Source organism: Asterias rubens, chromosome 12 (assembly GCF_902459465.1).
Source record: "Asterias rubens chromosome 12, eAstRub1.3, whole genome shotgun sequence".
NCBI lineage: Eukaryota > Metazoa > Echinodermata > Asteroidea > Forcipulatida > Asteriidae > Asterias > Asterias rubens.
Genome location: NC_047073.1, coordinates 8,304,890 through 8,327,105, shown reverse-complemented (window position 1 = coordinate 8,327,105; position 22,216 = coordinate 8,304,890). Strand labels below are relative to the sequence as shown.

The 22,216-nt window shown below is 36.3% G+C and overlaps 1 protein-coding gene across 1 annotated transcript in view; it reads left to right on the top strand.

The window, feature by feature from the left end:
• The window catches only part of LOC117298088 (latrophilin-like protein LAT-2), a 65,165-nt gene extending 43,361 nt beyond the window's left edge, over positions 1–21,804 (top strand). Inside the window, exons 8-30 of the mRNA XM_033781330.1 lie at positions 35–248; positions 1,099–1,205; positions 1,870–2,016; positions 3,023–3,129; positions 4,689–4,771; positions 7,169–7,280; positions 8,263–8,340; positions 9,599–9,731; positions 11,013–11,165; positions 11,636–11,732; positions 12,316–12,457; positions 12,921–12,970; positions 13,956–14,094; positions 14,833–14,936; positions 15,359–15,461; positions 16,113–16,263; positions 17,244–17,310; positions 17,846–17,912; positions 18,885–18,976; positions 20,067–20,193; positions 20,369–20,509; positions 21,034–21,094; positions 21,479–21,804. Coding sequence (XP_033637221.1) covers positions 35–248; positions 1,099–1,205; positions 1,870–2,016; positions 3,023–3,129; positions 4,689–4,771; positions 7,169–7,280; positions 8,263–8,340; positions 9,599–9,731; positions 11,013–11,165; positions 11,636–11,732; positions 12,316–12,457; positions 12,921–12,970; positions 13,956–14,094; positions 14,833–14,936; positions 15,359–15,461; positions 16,113–16,263; positions 17,244–17,310; positions 17,846–17,912; positions 18,885–18,976; positions 20,067–20,193; positions 20,369–20,509; positions 21,034–21,094; positions 21,479–21,768 — 2,765 coding nt within the window. The 3' untranslated portion in view covers positions 21,769–21,804. The remainder of the gene's footprint in view (positions 1–34; positions 249–1,098; positions 1,206–1,869; positions 2,017–3,022; positions 3,130–4,688; positions 4,772–7,168; positions 7,281–8,262; positions 8,341–9,598; positions 9,732–11,012; positions 11,166–11,635; positions 11,733–12,315; positions 12,458–12,920; positions 12,971–13,955; positions 14,095–14,832; positions 14,937–15,358; positions 15,462–16,112; positions 16,264–17,243; positions 17,311–17,845; positions 17,913–18,884; positions 18,977–20,066; positions 20,194–20,368; positions 20,510–21,033; positions 21,095–21,478) is intronic.
• The last annotated feature ends 412 nt before the right edge of the window (positions 21,805–22,216 follow it).

Sequence of the window (22,216 nt, the reverse complement as noted above, 5' to 3'; positions counted from 1 at the left end):
TTTATTATCATTGGCAATTTCTTTTCCTCTCCAGACGCTCACAGTGGAAGCAACGGAGCCTGCGAAACTGAATCAGCCGAGCTCAGCTGCCAAGGCATACCCGAGCTTCCGTACCTCCGGGTAACCCTCGCAGCTTACGGACGGCTTCGAGATGAGCTGAACTGCCAGAATCCAACCCATACTCCTGCCACAGTACCACCCTCGACTGACTGCCGTGAGATCGCCTCGCTGGATATCGCCGCCACTAGGTAAACACAGCCTGGTAAAACATTCACAAATATCAAGTACTGGTAGGGAAGTACATTTCCATTGCGACGATGTGTTGCATAAATAATGAAAAGAAGCATTTCGACAGACAAAATTGTGATCATTATGACCCGTATACAATGAATGAATAATGAGATTATTACCAATAACTTGGGCTCTCTTGTATTTGGAGGACTACTCCTTTTTTTTTTTTTTTTTTTTTTTGTTCTTTGACACATACATTTTTTTAGTACTCTTTAAATATTATCTTTATTATGTTATAAATATGACTTAATTGGAATTGGTCATTATTATAACTAATGCTAATTTAAAATTTAGTAGATTTAGGAAAAGTCATACGAGTTCAATTATGACTGTCCCAGAGATGCCAAGTTCAGATGCCAGCTATGCGTGAGATTTTTTTGAAGCCTACCCCCCCACACCCCCCCACCTAAAAAATTGTTTCAAAACGCATCAAAAACCTCTTCAGTATACTTCAAACTCACATGAGGTACACAGGAGATGTTGCTGCTTAGTGTGGAGGGTCGATTGTGTCAGATTTTTTCCCCCCAAAAGATAAATTTTTATTTTTTTCTCCGGTCTGGCCCTACTGCGTGAGAAAATGGTTGCGGCGCGTGAGAGCGTGAGACAGACCCCTAATGCGTGAGTCTCACGCCTAATGCGTGAGACTTGGTAGGTCTGCTGTCCTTTTTTTTCTTTTTCTTGTGTCAAAGTGTTCTCTCTACTAGCAAACTTGATTAGAATGGGGAAGATAAATAACCTTATACAAACAAAGTTTAAGTGAACTTTAAAGAAGTATAATTCATTTTCTGTGTACCTCAATTCCCTCAGGTGTAATGGCTACCATTCTTGCGCCCTCAACGCTTCATTTGACATGTTTGGAGATCCGTGCACTGGCATTGCAAAGTATCTATACGTCAGCTACCAATGTCTATCAAGTAAGCGACATTTTAAGAACATTTTCTCTCTCAGTCAGTTTTTTATGTTCTTTTCATCAACACCAGAAATTCCTGCATCTTGGCAAAAACATTATTTCAACTACCACCCCCTTTTCTTACATCAAATTATACCATTACCTGTGCAGAAAAATTGACAGAATAATATGAAGAGAAAGGGACAGTCACTTTGAACACAAAGTGTCAAAAAATAAGTTTTTTTCCGGTACCAGGGTGGTCTTGACAACGCTACTCACTCAACGTCGTTTTATTTCCCCTTAACTATGTGGGAACAACATTTGGGGAGCCCTTTGGGCCAATCTGTAGGATGTCACAGCCTAAGTTTTTTGCCAACCTAGGTTAGAAAACTATGAGCTGCCACAAATGCAAACCAAAAACAGATAGCCATAGTTTGTAGAAATGTTACACAATAAATTAAAAATATGTTGATTTTATTGGAAACAATTCAACAGTTATTGGAAACAATTCAACAAGTCATAAGAGATATTTCAGCTCATGATGAATTTTACAGAAAATGTTGAATTTTGTATTTAAAAAAATTAACACATTGATTGTTTTGCCAACATTAATTGGCCAGCCATGCCAACCGTTGCACTTTGTTTATCAACGATGGAAAGTTCTATAACTAACCAATCCATTTGTTTAGGTTTTGCGGAAGCCACAGCCTCTTACCCGATGACCTACGGCATATACAGACCCGTCTACTGTCCGTCCAAAAACCACTCTGGGATCTTATGGAGAAAGACAGAGGAAAACCGAACAGACACCCAGAGCTGTCCTCCCGGTCAGAGTGGTAAGTAGACTTTTTTCAAGGCATAGAATTCTTAGGACAAAAATTTGCTTAGCATGAAATTTCTTTCCATTTGTTACACATTGCTTGCTACTGGTACTCAGCTGTTGTTAATTGCTTATCCTGAAAATCACATGGAGATTTGGTTGGTAATCCTGTTTTTATCAGGGAAGAAATTTCATGCTAAGCAAACTTTTGTGCTTAGCAGCTCTATGAAACTGGGCCCTGGTCATATGCAATCTTTTACATTGTGCATTACGATTAAAGGCCTGGTATTACACGCATGCAACAGAGGCTAGGGCCTTCGTTGCCCTGGTCTTGACCTTTGTCCCTCTTCAAAGGTTTCCCATTGACTCCAAATGGAAGTGCCCTTTGGCAAAATGAAAATCTTGCCCTTTCCAAGATGAAATTCCAGGCCTGCAATTATGACAAACACTCTAACAGCTGAAGAAGTAATTTGTGATGTGCCCCCCCTTTTCTTTGTACTGAAAGTTTAAAAATTTCAGTGCAATCTTCATAAAATAAAATGCTTTCTTCCATTGCTGTGTATAAAATCAGCATACTGGAGGTCCAGGATCTGTTGGCTCTTTTGTAAATGTGTGATTTCATTAAATATGTTGCATGGTCAACCCTGCTTGTTTTGTGTTTTGTTATTAAATACACTGGACTCTATTGGTCATTGTCTAAGACCAGTCTTTTCACTTGGTGTATCTCAACATATATGCATTAAAAAAAACTGTGAAATTAGCTCAAATGGTAGTTGGAGTTGCGAGGTAATAATGAAAGAAAAAACACCATTGTCAAACGAAGCTGTGTGCTTCCAGATGCTTGATTTCGAGAATTCTTGGAAAATTACTTCTTACTCGAAAACTACGTTACTTCAGAGGGAGCTGTTTCTCACAATGTATTATACTATCAACAGCGCCCCATTACTCGTTACCAAGTAATTAATTACCAACAGTGTCCACTGCCAAATTTTTAAACTTAACTTTGTTGTATGTGTGGACAGGTACAGCAACCTGGCTATGTGTTGGTGATATCCACGATGGGTGGGATACATCAGGGCCTAATATTACGCAGTGTCAGGCAGCTTGGATAGCTGATGTCTATGATCAGGTAAGCAGGTTTTGAAAACTTTGCTTTGTGGGAATACAATCTGGGCCCAATTACATAAAGCCTTAAGCATAAATAATTGCTAAGCACGGAATAGTATTGCTTAGTAGAAACAAGTTACCAGCCAAAATTGTATTAAGTTTGATTAGCAAGGAAATTTGGCAAGCTGTATTTTCTGCTTAACAGATTTATGAAATTGGGCCCTGGTCCAAAAGACACAGAGCTGCTTGAAGACACTGGACACTACACTATTGGTAATTGTCAAAGACTAGTCTTCTCACTTTGTGTATCTCAACATATGCATACAAATAATAAACCTGTGAAAATTTGAACTCAAAGTTACGAGATAATAATGAAAGAAAAAATAACCTTATCACACAAAGTTGTGTGCTTTCAGATGCTCGATTTCGAGACCTCAAATTCTAAATCTGAGGTATCGAAATCAAATTCGTGGAAAATTACTTCTTTCTCGAAAACTACTTTACTTCAGAGGGAGCCGTTTCTCACAATGTGTTATACCATCAACAGCTCTCCATTGCTTGTTACCAAGTAAGGTTTTATGCTAATAATTATTTTGAGTAATTACCAATAGTGCCCACTGTCTTTTAGCACAAGTCGCTATAAGCACAATAAACTTGTGTTTACCAGAATAAGGTAAAATGGTCAAACTAAAGTGTTGCATGTCCTGAGTGACTGGCTCATTTTTGCTAAGCAAAACAATTTCAAGCATTTTTTCTGTCTAACAGCTCTATGAAATTGGGCCTAATGGGGTTTGCGAAAACACCATATTCATAATCTCTCTTTATAAGTTTTGGGGGTTCTGAGAAGAACCAGTGTGTTCTCAACCAAGCAGTTCTATTCAAAACCACCACAGCTCATCAGATATTTTATCAAATTAATGTTATACAATCCTTTATACTTGGCATGGAACAATTTTGATGCACAATCATGCTCAATGTTCCTTTCTCACAGACTCTATGCAACATGTTTTCATTCATTGCCCATTTCACCAATGGTTTGTTTACCAAAAAAGTTTGTTTGCAAATCAAGATTTCAGTGACGATCCAACAAAGTAGCATCAGAAAGCTGTTATAGGAACTCAAAGCTTTAAAGACACTGGACACTATTGGGTATTGTCAAAGACCAGTCTTCTCACTTGGTGTATCTCAACATATGCATAAATAACAAACCTGTGAAAATTTGAACTCAATTGGTCGTCAAAGTTGCGAGATAATATTGGAAGAAAAAACACCTTTGTCCACGAAGTTGTGTGCTTTCAGATGCTTGATTTCGGGACCTCAAAATCTAATTCTGAGGTCTCGAAATCAAATTCGTGGAAAATTACTTCTTTCTCAAAAACTATGTAACTTCTTTCTCTATGTTCAGAGGGAGTCATTTCTACTATCAACAGCTCTCCATTGCTTGTTACCAACTTATTTTTTGTGCTAAAAATTATTTTGAGTAATTACCAATAGTGTCCAGTGCCTTTATCTTTTATTCAAATGCTTTTATAGTTGCCAGTTTATGCTGACAATTATTATCTTACATTTTTATGATTTCAGATTAATGAAGGGACTGTGCCTATTAATGTCTTGGCAGAAACAGTTCTTAATAACACAGTGGCCAATACAGAGCCACTTGATAGGTAAGGATTTATTAGGTGTTCGGGCCAACAGCCCGGAACACCTCTTATTTTTGTTCGTTTTTTTTCTTTTTCTTCATACTTCTTCTTCTTCTTCTTCTTCTTCTCAGCGTCCCTTGTCCACTGACAAAAGCACCTTTCCCAAACTCGGATGAACTTGAAATTTCACACATAGTTAGCGATTTATTAGGAGAAGAAACCGTGTGAGTTACGTCATGATGACGTCTTCAATTCTTGAGTTATGAATATTCAAGGTTTATTAATTCAAAAAATCATAACTTTTGATCTACATGAGGGATTCTTACAATCGAAACATCATCGGAATCGTCATTGAAAACTCCGGAAACGCCCCACAGACATAACCCCATTTTGATGTTGTCTTCCGGCTCAAAATTTCAAAATTCACGTCTAAAGAACAACGTAAATCCCCATTGGTATGTGCATAAACATTGCACGTAGGCATACACACAATGTGTAGTGTATTAGCGGTGCAGCAGAGTCACGCTCCAGTGATCATCCATAGAGCGTGAAAAAGCTTCATGAAGAATAGTCTTCGTTCAAGGCGGTTAAAACATACATGCCCCGTACAGTCTTTTCTACAGTCGTCAATATTTCCTAAGTTCATATTTTCTAAACTACATAAGCTGTTTTGACAATCTATACATCATATGAAAGGGCTTTACGTACTTTACAGAAATGAATATGTTGGTGAACTTTCGTTGACCTTTTGACCTGTTTAAACCGGAAGTGACTGTGAAATGATTTGAAAGGGCGTTGTTTATTGCCTTTTAGGTGGAAATATACATCCTTTGATGCTTTACCATCACAGCATACAAGTCTGGCAAAGGTCTGGTTTAAAACAAATATTACCGATGACGTCACCAAACATACACTTTTACTAGATGACGTAATCATGTTGTTTTGACAGTTTTTGCAATTTGAATCATTTATTACAAATCTTGAGAACAAAGCAAGGTGTAATATTTGTTTTTTAATCCAGGCTTTTACTCCCGGAAACCGAACACCTTGAGTTTGTTCACAAACTCTCAATCTCTAGTGGTTTTTAATTTGTGACTTCATCAGTCTGAAACATCTGTCCTGTCATTTTGTGGCTGAGCAGTCAAGTGCATCCAAGGGCGTTGATAGCTACTGAAAAGTAGGGGGCAGGCTAGCAAGTCTTGCAGACTCAAAAGACTTATAACTTGAATGCTAACGAAGGTATTAATCGGGATTTTGGCGCTCATGTCATGGACGAAAGAAGCGGAAATAGGCCAAAAATACTGTTCTGTGCAAGGTCCATCAGGAAAACAAATTTTACCAATTGGTCGATATTCTAACAATTAGAGATGTTGCGGTACCCGCTGCCAAAACATAGGATTCGAACTGCCTCTAGCTACCGGGCAACCTCGGTAGTCTAGTTGGTAAGACACTGCTCTAGAATTGCAAGGGTCGTGGGTTCGAATCCCACCCGAGTAACATGCCTATGATTTTTTTTCACAGGACTCGAGAAAAGTACTGAGTATACAGTGCTAACACACATCGGTGTATGGGTAAAAAAACCAAAATTAATAATCTAACAATTATTTGTAAACAAAAATGGTTATACTCTGTTGCATATTTCTAATGAACAGTTAATCAAAAAAATAGAGAGACATCTGATGTGCTGTCCCCTCCAGTCTTAAAAGTGAATGGGACCCGTCCCCCACCCATTGACGCCCTTGCTTGACTCGGTGGGTTCAAGTTTCTGCCTGCTGGTATAGTAGAGGAGCCTGTCTGGACTTTATATGAAGCATTTATCCGATTAACTTGTCTTAAAGCCATTGGACCCTTTCGGTAAACAGTGTTGTCCAAGGCCCACACTTTGTGTACCACAACTTCTATATCAAATAACAAACCTGTGTAAATTTAGGCTCAATCAGTCATCGGAGTCGGGAGAAAACAACGGCAAAACCCACCCTTGTTTCCGCGCGTTTCGCCGTGTCATGGACATGTGTTTAAAATAAATTCGTAATTCTCGTTAACGAGAATTTATATCGTTTTGCTGTTTTCTCAAAAAGTAAAGCATTTCATGGAATAATATTTCAATAGAAGTCTTTCACCATTGCCTTCTGTAAACCCTGTAAGTTATTTGTAAACCTGTGAACTTTTATTTTTTTTCTGAACCGAAAGGGTCCAATGGCTTTAAATGTTGAGCTCTCCATTCAGTCACCTTGGGTAACTTTGGTAGTGTGCAGGCAGTGGGTCATAATAGACTCCAGTATCTCTGGACAATTTGTACACTGCTTTCAGAAAGCTGAAATTTGTTTGGATAATAATAAAGGCTATATAACTTAGATCAACTAAGTGGATAATTAAAGTCTTGTTAGCCTTTTAATCTTTTCTGCCATTTTGCCGATACAGAGATGTGATCGATAGCGTAGCATTAATGGAGGAGCTGGTGACGGTACAAGAAGACAAGCTTCAGATGCTGGAACCAAAGGAGCAAGAATCAGAGGCTGCAGAGTTTGGCGAGGTAATTTTGCACCCCCTAAAAAAAAAAAAAATAGAATCCGCACTTGATTTGTTTATATTTATTTTGTTTTAATTTTAATTATAAAAGGCACTGGACTTAAAAATAATTATTAGCATAAAAACTTGATTGGTAATAAGCAATGGAGAGCTGTTGATAGTATTAAACATTGTGAGATACCACCCCTCTGAACCAACAGTTTTTGAGAAAGAAGTAATTTCTCACAAAAAATTGGATTGAATTGGAGACCTCAGCTGAGGTCTCGACTTCAAGCATCTTTCTCCATTATTTTCTCGCAACTTCAGCGACAATATGTTGATTTGAACCAACAACTAACGACCTTTCCAACTCAAGAGCAGTGTCATACCAACTATAGTTTATTGTATGAGATTGTGAAGATACAAATTATCATTGTGCAATTTTATCCCGAAAGTTAACTTATTGAACAGTTTATACATGTACTAGAACCAATTTTTTTCCTGTGAAATATTTCCCCCTGAAATTATGTCATTTCGAGAAAACTTGAAAAAATGCAAAAGCTGATTTCGGTTGTTGCAACAAAAACTAAGGACAATGTGTTTACATGCTCAAGTTGCGCAAGTTGGGTCATGAGAGATTAGTGAAAAACAGATTACAAATTTTGCATTGAATCAATGCCAAAACAAAAATGAATGAAACGCTCACTGAGCAATAAACTCTAAACGCTAAGTTAGACTATTTATTTCTCATAAAGTATAAAATTTCAGAGAAATATTTCACGGGATGTTTTCTACTAGCATCATCATTAGACTGTGTAAATTTAATGTAAACCTGTGATCTTCACGATTTTTGTTTCTTACCAATTCTGTAATGTTCTTTTAAAGAGCAAAAAAATTAAAATTATTGTTTTATAGCCTAAAATTGATTCAACACTCAGAACAACATTTTTACCACTGTAAAATATGTTTATTTGTTCACTTTAATATTTTGTATTTTTATTCCACAGATTTTGCTAGATTTTGGCAGCAATCTTTTAGACTCTTCCAAGCAAAATACGTGGGACTCCATAGCGTCAGGAAATGCGGTAAGACTTTATGAACTGAAATTACATGTATATACCACTCTTCCTTCAATATTTTTCTGGTTAATTTTAATGTTTCAAACCAAAAACAATTCAGAATTTAGTCAGTTTCCATTGTGGTTTATTATTTGGTATTTTAAATTAAAAATTGTATCCCCTTAAAGGCAGTGGATACTATTGGTAATTACTCAAAATAATTATTAACATAACACTTTAGTTGGTAATGAGTAATGGGGAGAGGTTGATAGTATAAAACATTGTGAGAAACGGCTCCCTCTGAAGTGACGTAGTTTTCGAGAAATTTTCCACGAATTTGATTTCGAGACCTCAAGTTTAGAATTTTAAGTCTCAAAAATCAAGCATCTGAAAGCACATAACTTTGTGTGACAGGGGTGTTATTTCTTTCATTATTATCTCGCAACTTCGACGACCAATTGAGCTCAAATTTTCATTCAAACTCATATTCAATTCAAATTCAAAAATGGTTTATTAAAACATGTCTCGCAGTTAAAAACTGAATTGCACATGTCAACATCATATGTTTAAAAAAATTCCATCAAGTAGAAGTTAACAAAGAAAAGGATATTAAACAAGAAATTATTATTAATTCATATGTTGAGATACACCAAGTGAGAAGACTGGTCTTTGACAATTACCAATAGTGTCCAGTGTCTTTAAAGAAACACAGGACACCTTTGGTATCTGTCAAAAACAAGTCTTCTCCCTTGGTGTTATTCAACATATGCACAGAATAACAAACCTGTAAAAATTGAACTATATCGGTCGTCGAAGTTGCAAGATAATAATGGAAGAAAAAACACCCTTGTCACATGAAGTTGTGTGCTTTCAGATGCTTGATTTTGAGACCTCAAAATCTAATTCTGAGGTCTCGAAATCAAATTCAAATATTTTAGTGGAAAATTACTTCTTCCTTGAAAACTACATTACTTCAGAGGGAGCCGTTTCTCACAATGTTTTATACTATCATAAGCTCTCCAAGTCAGTTTTTAACAATTATTCTGAGTAATTACCAATAGCGTCCAGTGCCTATAAGAAGAGCAAGACAATAAGTAATAAATACATGGTAGTATGGAATGCCCTATAACAATAAAAAACATTAAAAAAACACGAGGCATCACTGAAAGCAAAGTAAACATCATTGTATTTTTGTATTTTTATGTGAATTGCCAAATAAATAATAATAATAATAATAAGAGTTGTTGTTATTATTGTTGTTGTTATTTTGTGTTTATAATGACAGGATGACACAGCGTCTTCCACAACTTCTACATCTCCAACTTCTGTGGCTGAGAGTATGGAGGATACTGGATTCTTGGTGGCCAAGTTTATCACCGAAAATACCTCCGCACTAAATTTTGAATCAACAAATATATGTAAGAACACTTTAACACTTTGGCCAATGTATAAAATTGCGCTTATGCCCGAAAGTTTGAAGTAAATAAAGATATTAAAAAAGGGAATTCAGATAACAGATGTCATTTGTGGTGAGGTGTCAGATGCAAAAAATTCATCGCTAAGATTTTGAAAGCTTTTACAGGGGCACATTGCATTCGGCTTAGTTACTTTGTGCTATGAAAAAAACGTTTTTGGTTTTATATGATTTTGGTTGGACAGACAGTTTTAAAAGAGGAATAACAAGATTTACAAGTGTATCCCTTGACAAATGGTGTGGTTTTGTGTAATTTCATGGCAACAGTTTGCTGTTTTGTAGAGCCAAATTTTTTCTACTTCACAAAATAGCGGTTGTATTTCAAGAGGCAAACTTATGTTGTTTTTGTTCAATCACTTCTTACATTCTACAAAAACAATTTTTTTTGTGCAAAGAACAACTCTTAAGACGGATAAGGAGCAATTCCAAACAGCAACATTGTGAGAGATTTGTAGCAATATGCCCCTTAAAGCTTCCAGTGCTCTTTGCAGGTTGTGTAGGCCTAAGCTCCTAATCCTTTGGACTGATGCGTGTCAGACCTTGCAAATGTTCATACCTTTCTTAAAGCTTTATGTTTTAAGCTTCAGTCTTTTGTTGACATCTTCAAAGCAAAACATTCTGATCAATAGGACTGACTCACGTCATTCTAATGTGACTTTTCATTGTGAAGGTTGAACAAATTACCTAACCTAGTTATTAATCATCTTTGGAATTATAGTTAATTCCTCTCAACTGAAGATGGAGGGATTGACTTGGTGGCCTTGGTATCAAATAATATCATTCACAGACACATTTCTATTAACTTATCTCTTATATAGTTATGCCTATTGTATTTGTAAATGTATTTATTTTCTTTTTTATTCTTCGAATCAGTAAATAAAAATTCAATCAGACACACAAATTCCATATCTCTTCAGGTCCGTGCTATAAGGTGCAATTAATCAAAAAAAATTAAAAGTTTGGTAATTAGAATCAAAATCCATAAATAAAGGTTTTTCTTAGAAAAGGAAAGTTTCATTTTGCTAAACAATAATTTTTGGAGGCCACTCTTGATCGATAAATTACACTTTGAGATTTCAGATTGTGCACAAAATATTATTAATATTTTTGGTTAATGAAATCCACACAAGCTGCCCCAAAGTGACATAGTCTTAGAATAAGACGCTTTTGTTGTTTCAAATACATTTAGTGACTTCTTGTCATTATCTTGACATTATCTCTGCAGTGATGGTGGTAGAAGCAGTGCCGTACAAAGACGCTGGTAAGAGCAAAATCCTTCAAGACACCAGGAAGACTGAACCAGGAGATGGCGTACGTTATTCAATCACGTTCCCTACATCAGCAACACTACCTCAGCCTGGGGTCCCTCAAAACAAAAGTAAGGATTATTACATTTTTTGTTTACTGAATGCGTGTACCCAAGGGGTGCGTTTTCACGGTCGTAACCAATTACTATTTCAGTCAATGGCCAATGATTAACCAATTGCAAGTTCAACTTAAACAGTTATTGGATACGTCTGCCAAAATACACCCCAGTTTTGACATTTTGTATCCTTGCTGAGCAAGTTACTAGACCTTTTTTTTGCTTTTTCCTTGGGAGGGGGTGTGATGGGAGCTTCCGCTTGGGTCTCATAAACATGACAAAGCTGTGATACCACAACAATTTAATAGATGTTAGTTTACTAAACTTAAAAGGTTTTTTTTTCCACAGCAAAAAATATTCAATGGTTCAACCCTTGCATTTTCGAAGCCTTTAGGGTAAAAAACATCATGTTTCTCAAAGATATCAGTGATACTTTTGGTTAGTAAGCAGATTCCAAAAGCTAATTTAATTTTCTCATTTTGCAGCAGCATCTACAGAGATGGTGTTTCTAGTGTATGAGACGCTTGGAGAGTACCTGACAGACTTGGCACTCAGTGATGGCATGGAAGACCAAATAACAAAGTGAGTATACAATGATTATGAAGTTTGCCTTTCTTTTATGTTGTTTCCCCAAATATAATAGTTTCAATTTTAAGTAATAGGTGGAATGTTAGTCATATTGGCTTTTAAAATGATTCTCTTTCTGTTGACTAAAACATTTTAATTATTTACTTGCTTTATGGATTACGAACAATGGGTAAATTCTTAGTCCAAAATTTAATTTTTTACAAACAAGTGTTTTTAAATACTTCTAAAAGGCAAATTTGTCAATTCTGTGTGAATTTGTTAATATACTGCTAATGCTTATGACTGTTTTTGTAAACTGTACATTTCGGCTTGTAGCCGCTGTAGTGCAGTATTTTTTTATAAACCATTATTTATAATAACTTTTAAAAACTAGCATCTTTAAACAATAAAAACTAAAAGAGATTCAAATTGTTCTACATTTTTATATAGATTTCTAATCAACAGGGCTAGGGCATATCAAAGGCAACCAGTGCTTATAACTTCTTTAAGGAGGCTATTGGATAGAAATTACACAATTTCTTTTTTTGGCGAATTATCAAAGTATTATGGTCTGTGTGTTTTGTTTTCCCAAACGCAGGGAACTAAATGGTACGAGTAATGAGACAGCAACGCCAGTCTTGAATTCAGCCGTTGTGTCAGCCTCTGCAAGGAACCAAGACCAAGATGTCAAGACATTTCAGGAGGGCGAGGAGGCGGTGCTCATCATGAAGCATACCAATGTAGGTTGTTTTGTTTACTTGACGAAATATAGTGCCTTTATAGTATGGCAGTTTTTTTGATGTGGTTTTCTAAGGAAATTTGTGTGAATAATAGTATTCTACTTTTAAAGCATCTTTCCAACCATATGAACTTCATAACAAACGCTTGTTATATCCCAAGAAGCGCCCAATTCAATAGACTGTTGTCCCTGTAACAGCCTGATATAGCAATGATTGATTGATTGAATGAATTTATTCAGAAAAAAATCTGTCAAAAATACATACACAACGAGAATAGACAATGAAATAAGATTAACCAAAATAGAACACAAGAAAAAAAGACTGCACAAAATTATCCAGGGATCATAACCCCAACACACCAATATTTTAGGCTTATTTTCATTGGGTTCCTTTCAACATAATGTTTTCAATAGAAAGTATCGACAACTTAGTTATTAAACTTTTATCTTGTGATGTTCAACAGGCCAGCATAAATGGAAATGTGACTTGCGTCTTCTGGAACTCCTCAAAAAGGTAATTGAAATTTTATTATCATCGATAAAGGGAGGGTTTAATGTTTGGTCACTGTTAAAGTTAAGGTCAATAAAAAAGTAAGAAGTCAAACAGTAGCTTTCGAAGGAGAAAGCATTACAAAAATTATTTCACTTCAAAATTGCATGTGGGTATGGAAAAAGACATTAAAGAAACACGTTGCCCTGGACCGGTCGAGTTGGTCGTTGGAAAGGGTTTGTATTCTGTTTTCTTTAAAATGCATATGGTTGGAAAGATGTTGTAAAAGCAGAATACATGTACAATGATCCACACAAACATGCTTCTAAATTGCGTGGTTTCCTTTTACCTTTTTGACATAAATGGCCGACCGTGTTAGTTCGCAAAGCAAAAGGAAAACCACGCAATTTCGAGGCAAATTTGTGTGGATCTTGTATTCTACTTTTATAACATCTTTCCAACCTTATGCATTTTATAACAAATGGTTACAAATGCTTGTTATACTGCCAACTCGTTCGATCCAAGGAAATGTTTGTTTTTATTGAACTATTTATTTAAGTGCATTTTGTCACTCCCTTTCTTGTGGGAAAGTGTTACATTGTCACTAACTATACTTCTATGTGTTGGGTGTGTTGTCATTTAGCCTCGAGAAAGACTCAGCTGGCAGGGGTCAAAACATTATTTTGTTTGAAAAATATTAGCATTTATACCACAGAATATTTTTGTTGGTGGCAGTTTGCAAATATGATTCTCTTTTATTTACCTCACCTTTTGTTTTAGTAAAGAAAAAATGAATCGCTCTTTGCTAACTTTACTTTATTTTGTGTACTCTTTTAAAAGAGACATTGGCAATGTTTCCTGAGATAAGGATATTGTGCAAAATGATCCAATACTTTAATAGACAATTTTAAATCATTCATAAAGTTCAAGTTCATTTATCTCCTCTACAAACTACCTTTGGGCCTGCATAAATATTTCTGAAGGAAAGTTTTGTTTTTGTTGGTTACAGTCTTGGTAGGTCTGGTGGTGGGGCGTGGTCGGATGCAGGGTGTCGTCTGGTATCCAGCAACCAATCCCATAGTATTTGTGCTTGCAGTCATCTGACTAATTTTGCCATACTCATGGACGTGTCTGGCACCCACGAAAGTGTAAGTGCTAAAACAACTTAAACATTCAAAATATTAAAGTTTATACTGTGCAATTAAGAGCCCTTGGCTAGCAATTAAGAGCACTGGATTCAAGCTCTGGTGTTTCTGATCAGCAGAGTTTAGGTTTTCCACCTGTTTCCTTAAAGGCAGTGGACACTATTGGTAATTACTCAAAATAATTATTAGAATAAAACCTTTCTTGGTCAACAAGTAATGGGGAGAAAATGATGGTATAAAACAATGTGAGAAACGGCTCCCTCTGAAGTGCTATAGTTTTCGAGAAAGAAGTATTTTCCACAAACTTGATTTCGAGACCTCAAATTTAGAACTTGAGGTCTCGAAATCAACCATCTAAACGCACACAACTTCGTGTGACAAGGGGTTTTTCTTACGTTATTATATCGCAAGTTCGATGACCGATTGAGCTCAAATTTTCACAGGTTTGTTATTTTATGCATATGTTGAGATACACCTAGTGAGAAGACTGGTCTTTGACAATTACCAATAGTGTCCAGTGCCTTTAAGTAAGACACTCAACCACGAGGTTTGGTCCTTCGGACGGGATGTAAAGCTGTTGGTCATGTGTGATTTTTCACAGAGCTTGGGAAAGTACTGAGTATACAATGACACACATCGGTGTATATGGGTAGAAACCAAAATTAAAATTACAGTCACAGTAATGGTAGTATGAGCAATAGTACAGTAACATTACAAAAACAAATTGTTTCTGTTTTACAGATTTCCGATCCCCATAATAATATACTGACAGCTCTGACCTTCATTGGATGCTCTGTGTCTATCGTTTGTCTCGCTATCTCCATTTTCGCTTTCACATTTTTCAGGTAAGTCACACATCTACGTAGGATGTTGAGTTTATTGATCAAATTCAATTTGCTAATTTATATATTTATTTATTTTTATTTGTCCATGTTCATTGATACCTCTTTTAGAATTTTTTTTTTTTTTCAATTTTGTTATAGTTTGGAAAGGAGTTGGGAAAACATATTTTACAATTAAACACTTGCCCTCAATGTCTTGCCTTGCCTTGCTTACTACTTAAAAATAGAACAGCTTTAAAGTAGACTTGCAGTGCAGCACCACAGCATAAATTGGTGAATGAAAACCCTGTCTGAATTATACACGGTTGCCTAGTAGAGGCCCTTTATAAAACACTTATTATCGGAGACTAAAAACAATCAGTAATGCCTTGAACATGGACTAAATTTTAGACAATTTCTGTTTCTTTGTACATTTGTGTTTTCAGGAACCTATGGAGTCTTCGAGTGACCATTCATCGTAATTTATGCATCAATCTACTCATTGCCAATGCGCTGTTTCTAGTTGGAGTAGATAAGACACAAATTAAGGTACCTTTCACTTAAGTTTTACACAATATAATCGTTTAATGCCCAAGTCCAACATTGTTAACAGTCAAAGATCTTTGCCCGATTTCATATTAGAAATAAATAAGAAATTTGATACAAGACTTGTTACATTTGAATGTAATCATTAGTACATATATATGCCATTTCAAGAGTTTACATCTAAGATAATTTTAGATATACATGAAAGTAATTTTGCAGGTATTTTTTTAAGCTGTTCACAGCTTTATTCTTTAATTCGTGAAAGGTTGATTACAAATCACAAGGCAGTCAAAGGCTGAATTGAGTGACAAAATTTTCCACCAATGTAAAAACTTTCAAACCAAACAATTATTAAAAAGATACAGGATCAACAAATTACATGAGGGGGAAAACAATACAAAAAAGTTCAGATAATAGTAAGTATGCTCCGGCATTAATCAATTTAATAATTGAGCTCTAACAAAAAGGGTAAAGGGGTAAGCTGAATCCACATTGGGGGCCTTGATGTCTGACTAATCTTTAGCCTTGTGTGTCAGGACAAACAAAAAACAAAAACATGTCCAGTAAGATTTAATTAGTAAGAAATAATAAAGTAGTATATTTAGGACAATTTTACTGATAGTTTTCAACTCTTCTTCTGATATTTTTGGTCAGGTTCTTTGCTCCATAATAGCTGGTCTTCTCCACTATAGTTTCCTGGCTGCTTTTGTTTGGATGTCACTGGAGGCAATCCAATTCTACGTGATGCTCGTACACGTCTTTTCTACCCAGTCCAGATATTGGCCATATTACCTGGCTGGATATGGTATGACTTTAACCTTTGTTATTATAATGGTTTATTAATTTCATCAATACTGATTAACCCTATGGTGTACAGACTAAACAAAATCAAATAAAAAACATGTGTTTGGTGGTCGTTAGGGTTAAAAAGACACCTGCAGTAAAACATATTGAATTATAGTATCTAATGTACAAAAGGTAGTTTTTAAAACAATAAAAAGCAGAAAACATCAAAATGCACAGTAGACAAAATAAATAAGTAAAAGTAAAATTTACCAAGAATTACACAAAAAGATAAACTTGTCATGTAACAAGCATTCATCAGGAGAATCAGTTAATGTGGGTGTGGTCAATCCAGGATGGGTCAATCCAGGGTGTGGTCAATCCAGGGTGTAGTCAATCCAGGGTGTGGTCAATCCAGGGTGTGGTCAATCCAGGATGGGTCAATCCAGGATGGGTCAATCCAGGGTGTGGTCAATCCAGGATGTGGTCAATCCAGGATGTGGTCAATCCAGGATGTGGTCAATCCAGGGTGTGGTCAATCCAGGGTGTGGTCAATCCAGGGTGTGGTCAACCCAGGGTGTGGTCAATACAGGGTGTGGTCAATCCAGGGTGTGGTCAATACAGGGTGTGGTCAATCCAGGGTGTGGTCAATACAGGGGATGCAAAAGATGTTAACTGGCTAACCTCTTCCATGCATAGATTATCAAGTTTCTGCAAAACTGTTGATGTCCGTGTCCCCATATCCTCCATCCCTTCTTGGTGTCCCCCACCCCCATTTGAAAAGAACTTTGAGATTGGAAACAACTAAAATTAAACGCTACATTTAGTAGTTTTTATGTTGGCCTATTATATAAAAAAACAAAAAATACAAAACTGTTTAGAAAGGGGACAAGGTATTTGTTTTTTACACCAAGAGCACCTTGAGCACATTAATTTTGATGCAATACAAATACTCCGTATTGGTGTTTTAATTATAATCCTTTGTCTGTGTTATAATTTCAGGTGTCCCAGCGATTATTGTTGGTGTTTCGGCAGGCATCAACCCATCGGGCTATGGTACTGATAAATAGTAAGTAAATAACACTGACACTTTATGCAATTGGTATCCATGAAAAAGAGCGCCACTTCAAAGTTTATAATTTTTGTTGTATTTTTCACCAGATGATCCTAATATTCAATGTTATTGATGCACTATGAAGGCATGAATTTAACAATGAACTGCAAGCCTGTGGCCAGTGATTTTTTTTACCTTAGACCAGTAAACTTCTGACCAGACAAGTTCGGTGGACTTAATATGTTTTTTCAACTGAATATTTCAATACCATAACTATGTATTCTCATTAATATTCTTATTTTCAAATGTTGACTTTGATTGCGTTGAGAGAAGTATACTTGCCCAATTAGCAATTAGACCAAATTGTCTTAATTAGTGCTTTTTTAAATAAAAATAGTAGTACAATGTTAACTATGAAGTTATCAAGCTCTGGTAAGGTAAATAATTCAAGCTATTATTTTGTCCCATGGTGATGTATGATTTGGACAAACTTTAATTTGTTTGGCTGAACACTCATTGACTTATTGTTCCTACATCTATTTGGACCTAGTTGCTGGTTATCAACAGAGGACTATTTCATCTGGAGTTTTACTGGACCAGTCGCTGCCATTATTGTTGTAAGTGCAACACAGAGGACTGGATTCTCTAGCCAAGAATAAACTATAACATGATAGTAAACTTGCGGGTACAACCATGGAGCAATAAACTATCGGTACAACCATGTAACAATTCTCTTTCGAGGGAGTATTGGCTCCAAAAAAGAGCTGGGGTTGGTCTCGACTATTCAAAAAGTATGTTCTGATCTTCTTCAGGAGAGAAAAAATAATGAAATGAAACAACAAATCTCTAGCCGTTGTCAGGCTTATTATTCTTCCCAAAACTCCATCTCAAACAAGTCACTGTCTTCCTGTGCTCATGACACATTTGATTTGTTTCACTGTCTTTACCATGTTGAACTGAATGGTCAGCCAATTAACCATGATATCCTATACTGGATGACCAAACCACATGTCCTAGTGGGGGTGTCAATCAACAGGGATCAGTGATTTGGTCAGGAGGGGGCAGAAAAAGAAAGACTAGTTTGAATGAATAAGGAAGACATCAATGAAATTGAAGGCTTGTTTGTGAAACTGAATAAATTTTCCCTGAAATTGACTTGGGGGAAACCTTTGGTATAGTTTATAGTCTATAAGATAGTTTACAGCCTTTTAATTTTTCAAATTATTTTGTTACATGGATTCATGCATTTTTTTTTTTAAAGTTTTGCCTGGTTTAATTGTTAGTAATATCATTTTAGCATTTTATTTGCTTTTTATATTTTTTTTATATATTTTTTTATTAACAGCATATTTGAGCATTGTATTGGATATATGGCACTATATAAATCTACTCCACGGCAGTAGAATAAAGCAAGACAGTTCCCTAAGAACAACTCTACCTGGCTAGTAGATACACACATGGTGTTACCGCAAACCAAATATACATTGATACCTCACCATGCAATGCCTCAAATCCTATATATATAAATGCTGTTATACTATTATTATTTTTGTTATTATTAAGAGAATTATTTGTTCTTGTTCTTGCAGGCCAACGTGGTATTGTTGATTGTATCTCTTCATAAGGCATATTCCTCTAGGTCTTCAATCAGTAAGGGCGTGGCTCAGAACAACGACATCAGGTAAGATAAAACTTTCTTTACTTTTAGGGCAATGTCACACCATCAAATAAGACTTGTGTGAGTTTGATTTGAATAATGTCTGGGCCAAGTTTCATAGCTCTCGCTGCCTATAAGCAGAACATTGCTTAATAATGTTCTGCGAGAACATTGCTTAATAATGTTCTGCTTAGCAGAAATGAGTAGGAAACCTTTTAGAGCAATGTCACACCATCAAATAAGACTTGTGTGAGTTTGATTTGAATAATGTCTGGGCCAAGTTTCATAGCTCTCGCTGCCTATAAGCAGAACATTGCTTAATAATGTTCTGCTTAGCAGAAATGAGTAGGAAACCTGTATTGGCTGGTAACCTTAAATATGGTAAGCATAATTTTGTTATGCTGAGCTACTTTATGTGCTTGGTGGTTCCGGTGGCACAATGACTTGCCTTGTAACAATTTACGAAAAATGGCTTCTCCTTCTCGCATGCAACGGGAGATGAGATACCTGTAATTTTTTTTCCACTTTCATAAGGACTCTATCTATTGGAAAATGAGTGTGTCTTAAAACTGGTCACAACATTTGGAGACTATCATTAAAGGCCCTGGACATCATTGGTAGTTTAATACTGAAAACAATTGTTAGCACAAAAACTTACTTGAACAAGCAATGGAGAGCTGTTGGTAGTATAAAACATTGTAAAAAATGGCTCCCTCTGAAGTAATGTAGTTTTTGAGAAAGAAGTAATTTCTCATTAAAATATTTAATTGATTTCGAGACCTCATGCGTTAGGTCTCAAAATCAAGCATCTGAAAGCATACAACTTCGTGTGACAAGGGTGTTTTTTCTTCCATTATTATCTCGCAACTTCGACGTCCAATTGAATAAAAAATTTCACAGGTTTGTTATTTTATGCATATGTTGAGAAGACTGGTCTTTGACAATTACCAATAGTGTTCAGTGTCTTCGATAGGAGTGTTTCTGTATAAATATCTCACAACACTCTAGAAATAGTTCATTGTTCTGACGCTCATAACAGATATCTTTCTCAGTTTTTAAGGATTTGTCTTAAATAAATGTTGCACTCTGAATCTTTGTATTTCTTAACTCCTAGGCCTTGGATTAAAGGAGCCGCTACTCTTTTGTTTCTTCTTGGCATCACATGGGGCGTTGGGTTTCTCTTCATCAATGGAGAGTCCCTGGTTTTTGCATACATCTTCAATGTTCTCAACTCACTTCAGGTAAAGTTTCAAATAACTCATTTATATGCAAAGAGAGAGAGAGAGGGGGTGGGGTGCAGAGAAATATTGATATTTTGGAAATTTAGGCATTTATTAATATAGAACTGCTCCATGTACCTCAAGGATGACGGTATATCACATTACGGATTTTCCATTTTGCTTTGTTTCCTTTCAGGGTCTGTTCATTTTCGTTTTCTATTGCCTCGGCAATGAGCGTGTGAATACAGAAATGCGGAAGTTCATCACCCGCCAGAAGTGGCTGCCGAGCAGCATTCGGGAACGCTACGGCAAGCATGTCTCCTCTACAAGTACCACGGTAACCATTCGTTTACATGTATCAATCTTTTTGAAGTATGAGGAAGTTCCATCGGTTTGGTTGAGGTTTTTTTTTCTGGCCTTCAAACTCTGGGACTCCAGTTCATATCCTGCTAGGGCCACCATGAGGATTGGGTGTTCAGTCCCTAACCTATTGTGTGGTTTTTCCCTAAAATGTATTTTATTTGGGTTTTCCTTTGACATCTAAAACAGAAACTTCCTTTCTTGTCTTCTCTCCATTGGGTTCTTGGCTAGAAAGTTTGCTTTTCTGACAGTCCTTGGCCTCACAACAAGAATTGATATGGAAATATGGTTATATACCTTGGCTAGTTTAAAGGCAGTCATGAACATGGGTTGACTGTATGTTACATGACTGTTACGACTAGTTTTTAATGGCTGATCAAATAACACTTGAGACGTGTTGGCAAACTCAGCACTAACTTCTCTATGTTGTATCAAACAAACTATTTCAACCAAGGCAATTCATCTTTCAGTCATTTCTATTTTAATGTCATTTTATTTCAGAGCCAGGCAAAGGGAATTACAGCGAGCAAGCGTCAGAAATGCCGTAATGAAATTTACCACGGTATGTATAATCAGAATTGTACACCATTTTAACGTTGGGTTAGAGGCTTGTAATTTTCCCCAACTTTCATGCAGACTTTTTGAAAATGAGTGCATCACAGAACTCAGTTTGACTTTGGAGCCCCAATTTAACCTCTAAATATTCATTGTTTTGTTTACCTTTCTGCTCTTTTTGTTGTTGCTATTAACTTGTCAGTGAATCAAATTATGCACACACACCATTTTAACATGTTATTAGAGACGTATACTTTTCCCCACTTTCTTGCAGACGCTCTCTATTGATATTAGTGCATCACAAAACCCCATTTGTAATGGGAGCCCCACTTTAACCTTAAGATATTCATTATAACCTTTTTCTGATTTTTGTTTGTTTCTTACTTTGCAGTAAATCACAACGCACCTACTACTAAATTCACCTCCACCCGTGACGAGGGTCACATGGACACAGACAGTGGAGTCAGCTTCACAAACCCCGTTGTCAATGTGCAGATGGTTGACGACGACGTGGTCACCACGGTCACGGACGATGGGAACAACCTAAACGGCGAGGAGCAGAACGTAGAGAACAACTCGTGGCTTTACAAAGACGATGGAGCATCCAAATTCGCCATGACAAATAAAAATTCTCAATCAGCGAGTAGCGGTATGGAGTACCCCGAAGTTGATTACGAGTAGAATTTCTTGAGACGGTACAGCAAATATTTTTTCATTTTTCTGGGGGGGGGGGGGGGGTGAAGAAAACAGCTTTCAAGGATTGTGAGATTTGTTAGACAGCGTTAAGAGGAAGCATCCAAATGACAGAGTTTCCAAATTTGCTATTCAAAAATCCTAAGTCATTGTTTAACGATTCGGAGTACCCTGAAGTTGATTACTAGTAGAATTCCTTGAGAAGGTGGCTACAGGAAACTGTTGTTCAAGGATAGTGGAGACTTGACTGACATCTTTAGGCGGGACTGATGCTTTTAGATGCAGGGTAATTGTACAGCTACTGGTTGAATAATCTAATCAGAACATCCATGGAATTTCTGTAAACATTTCTCGTGGCCTTGTCCTAAAAGAACCCATTGCACAAGTGTTGGGATATCTTAGTAACAGGTGACAGAAATATCACCACGGCGTCTTG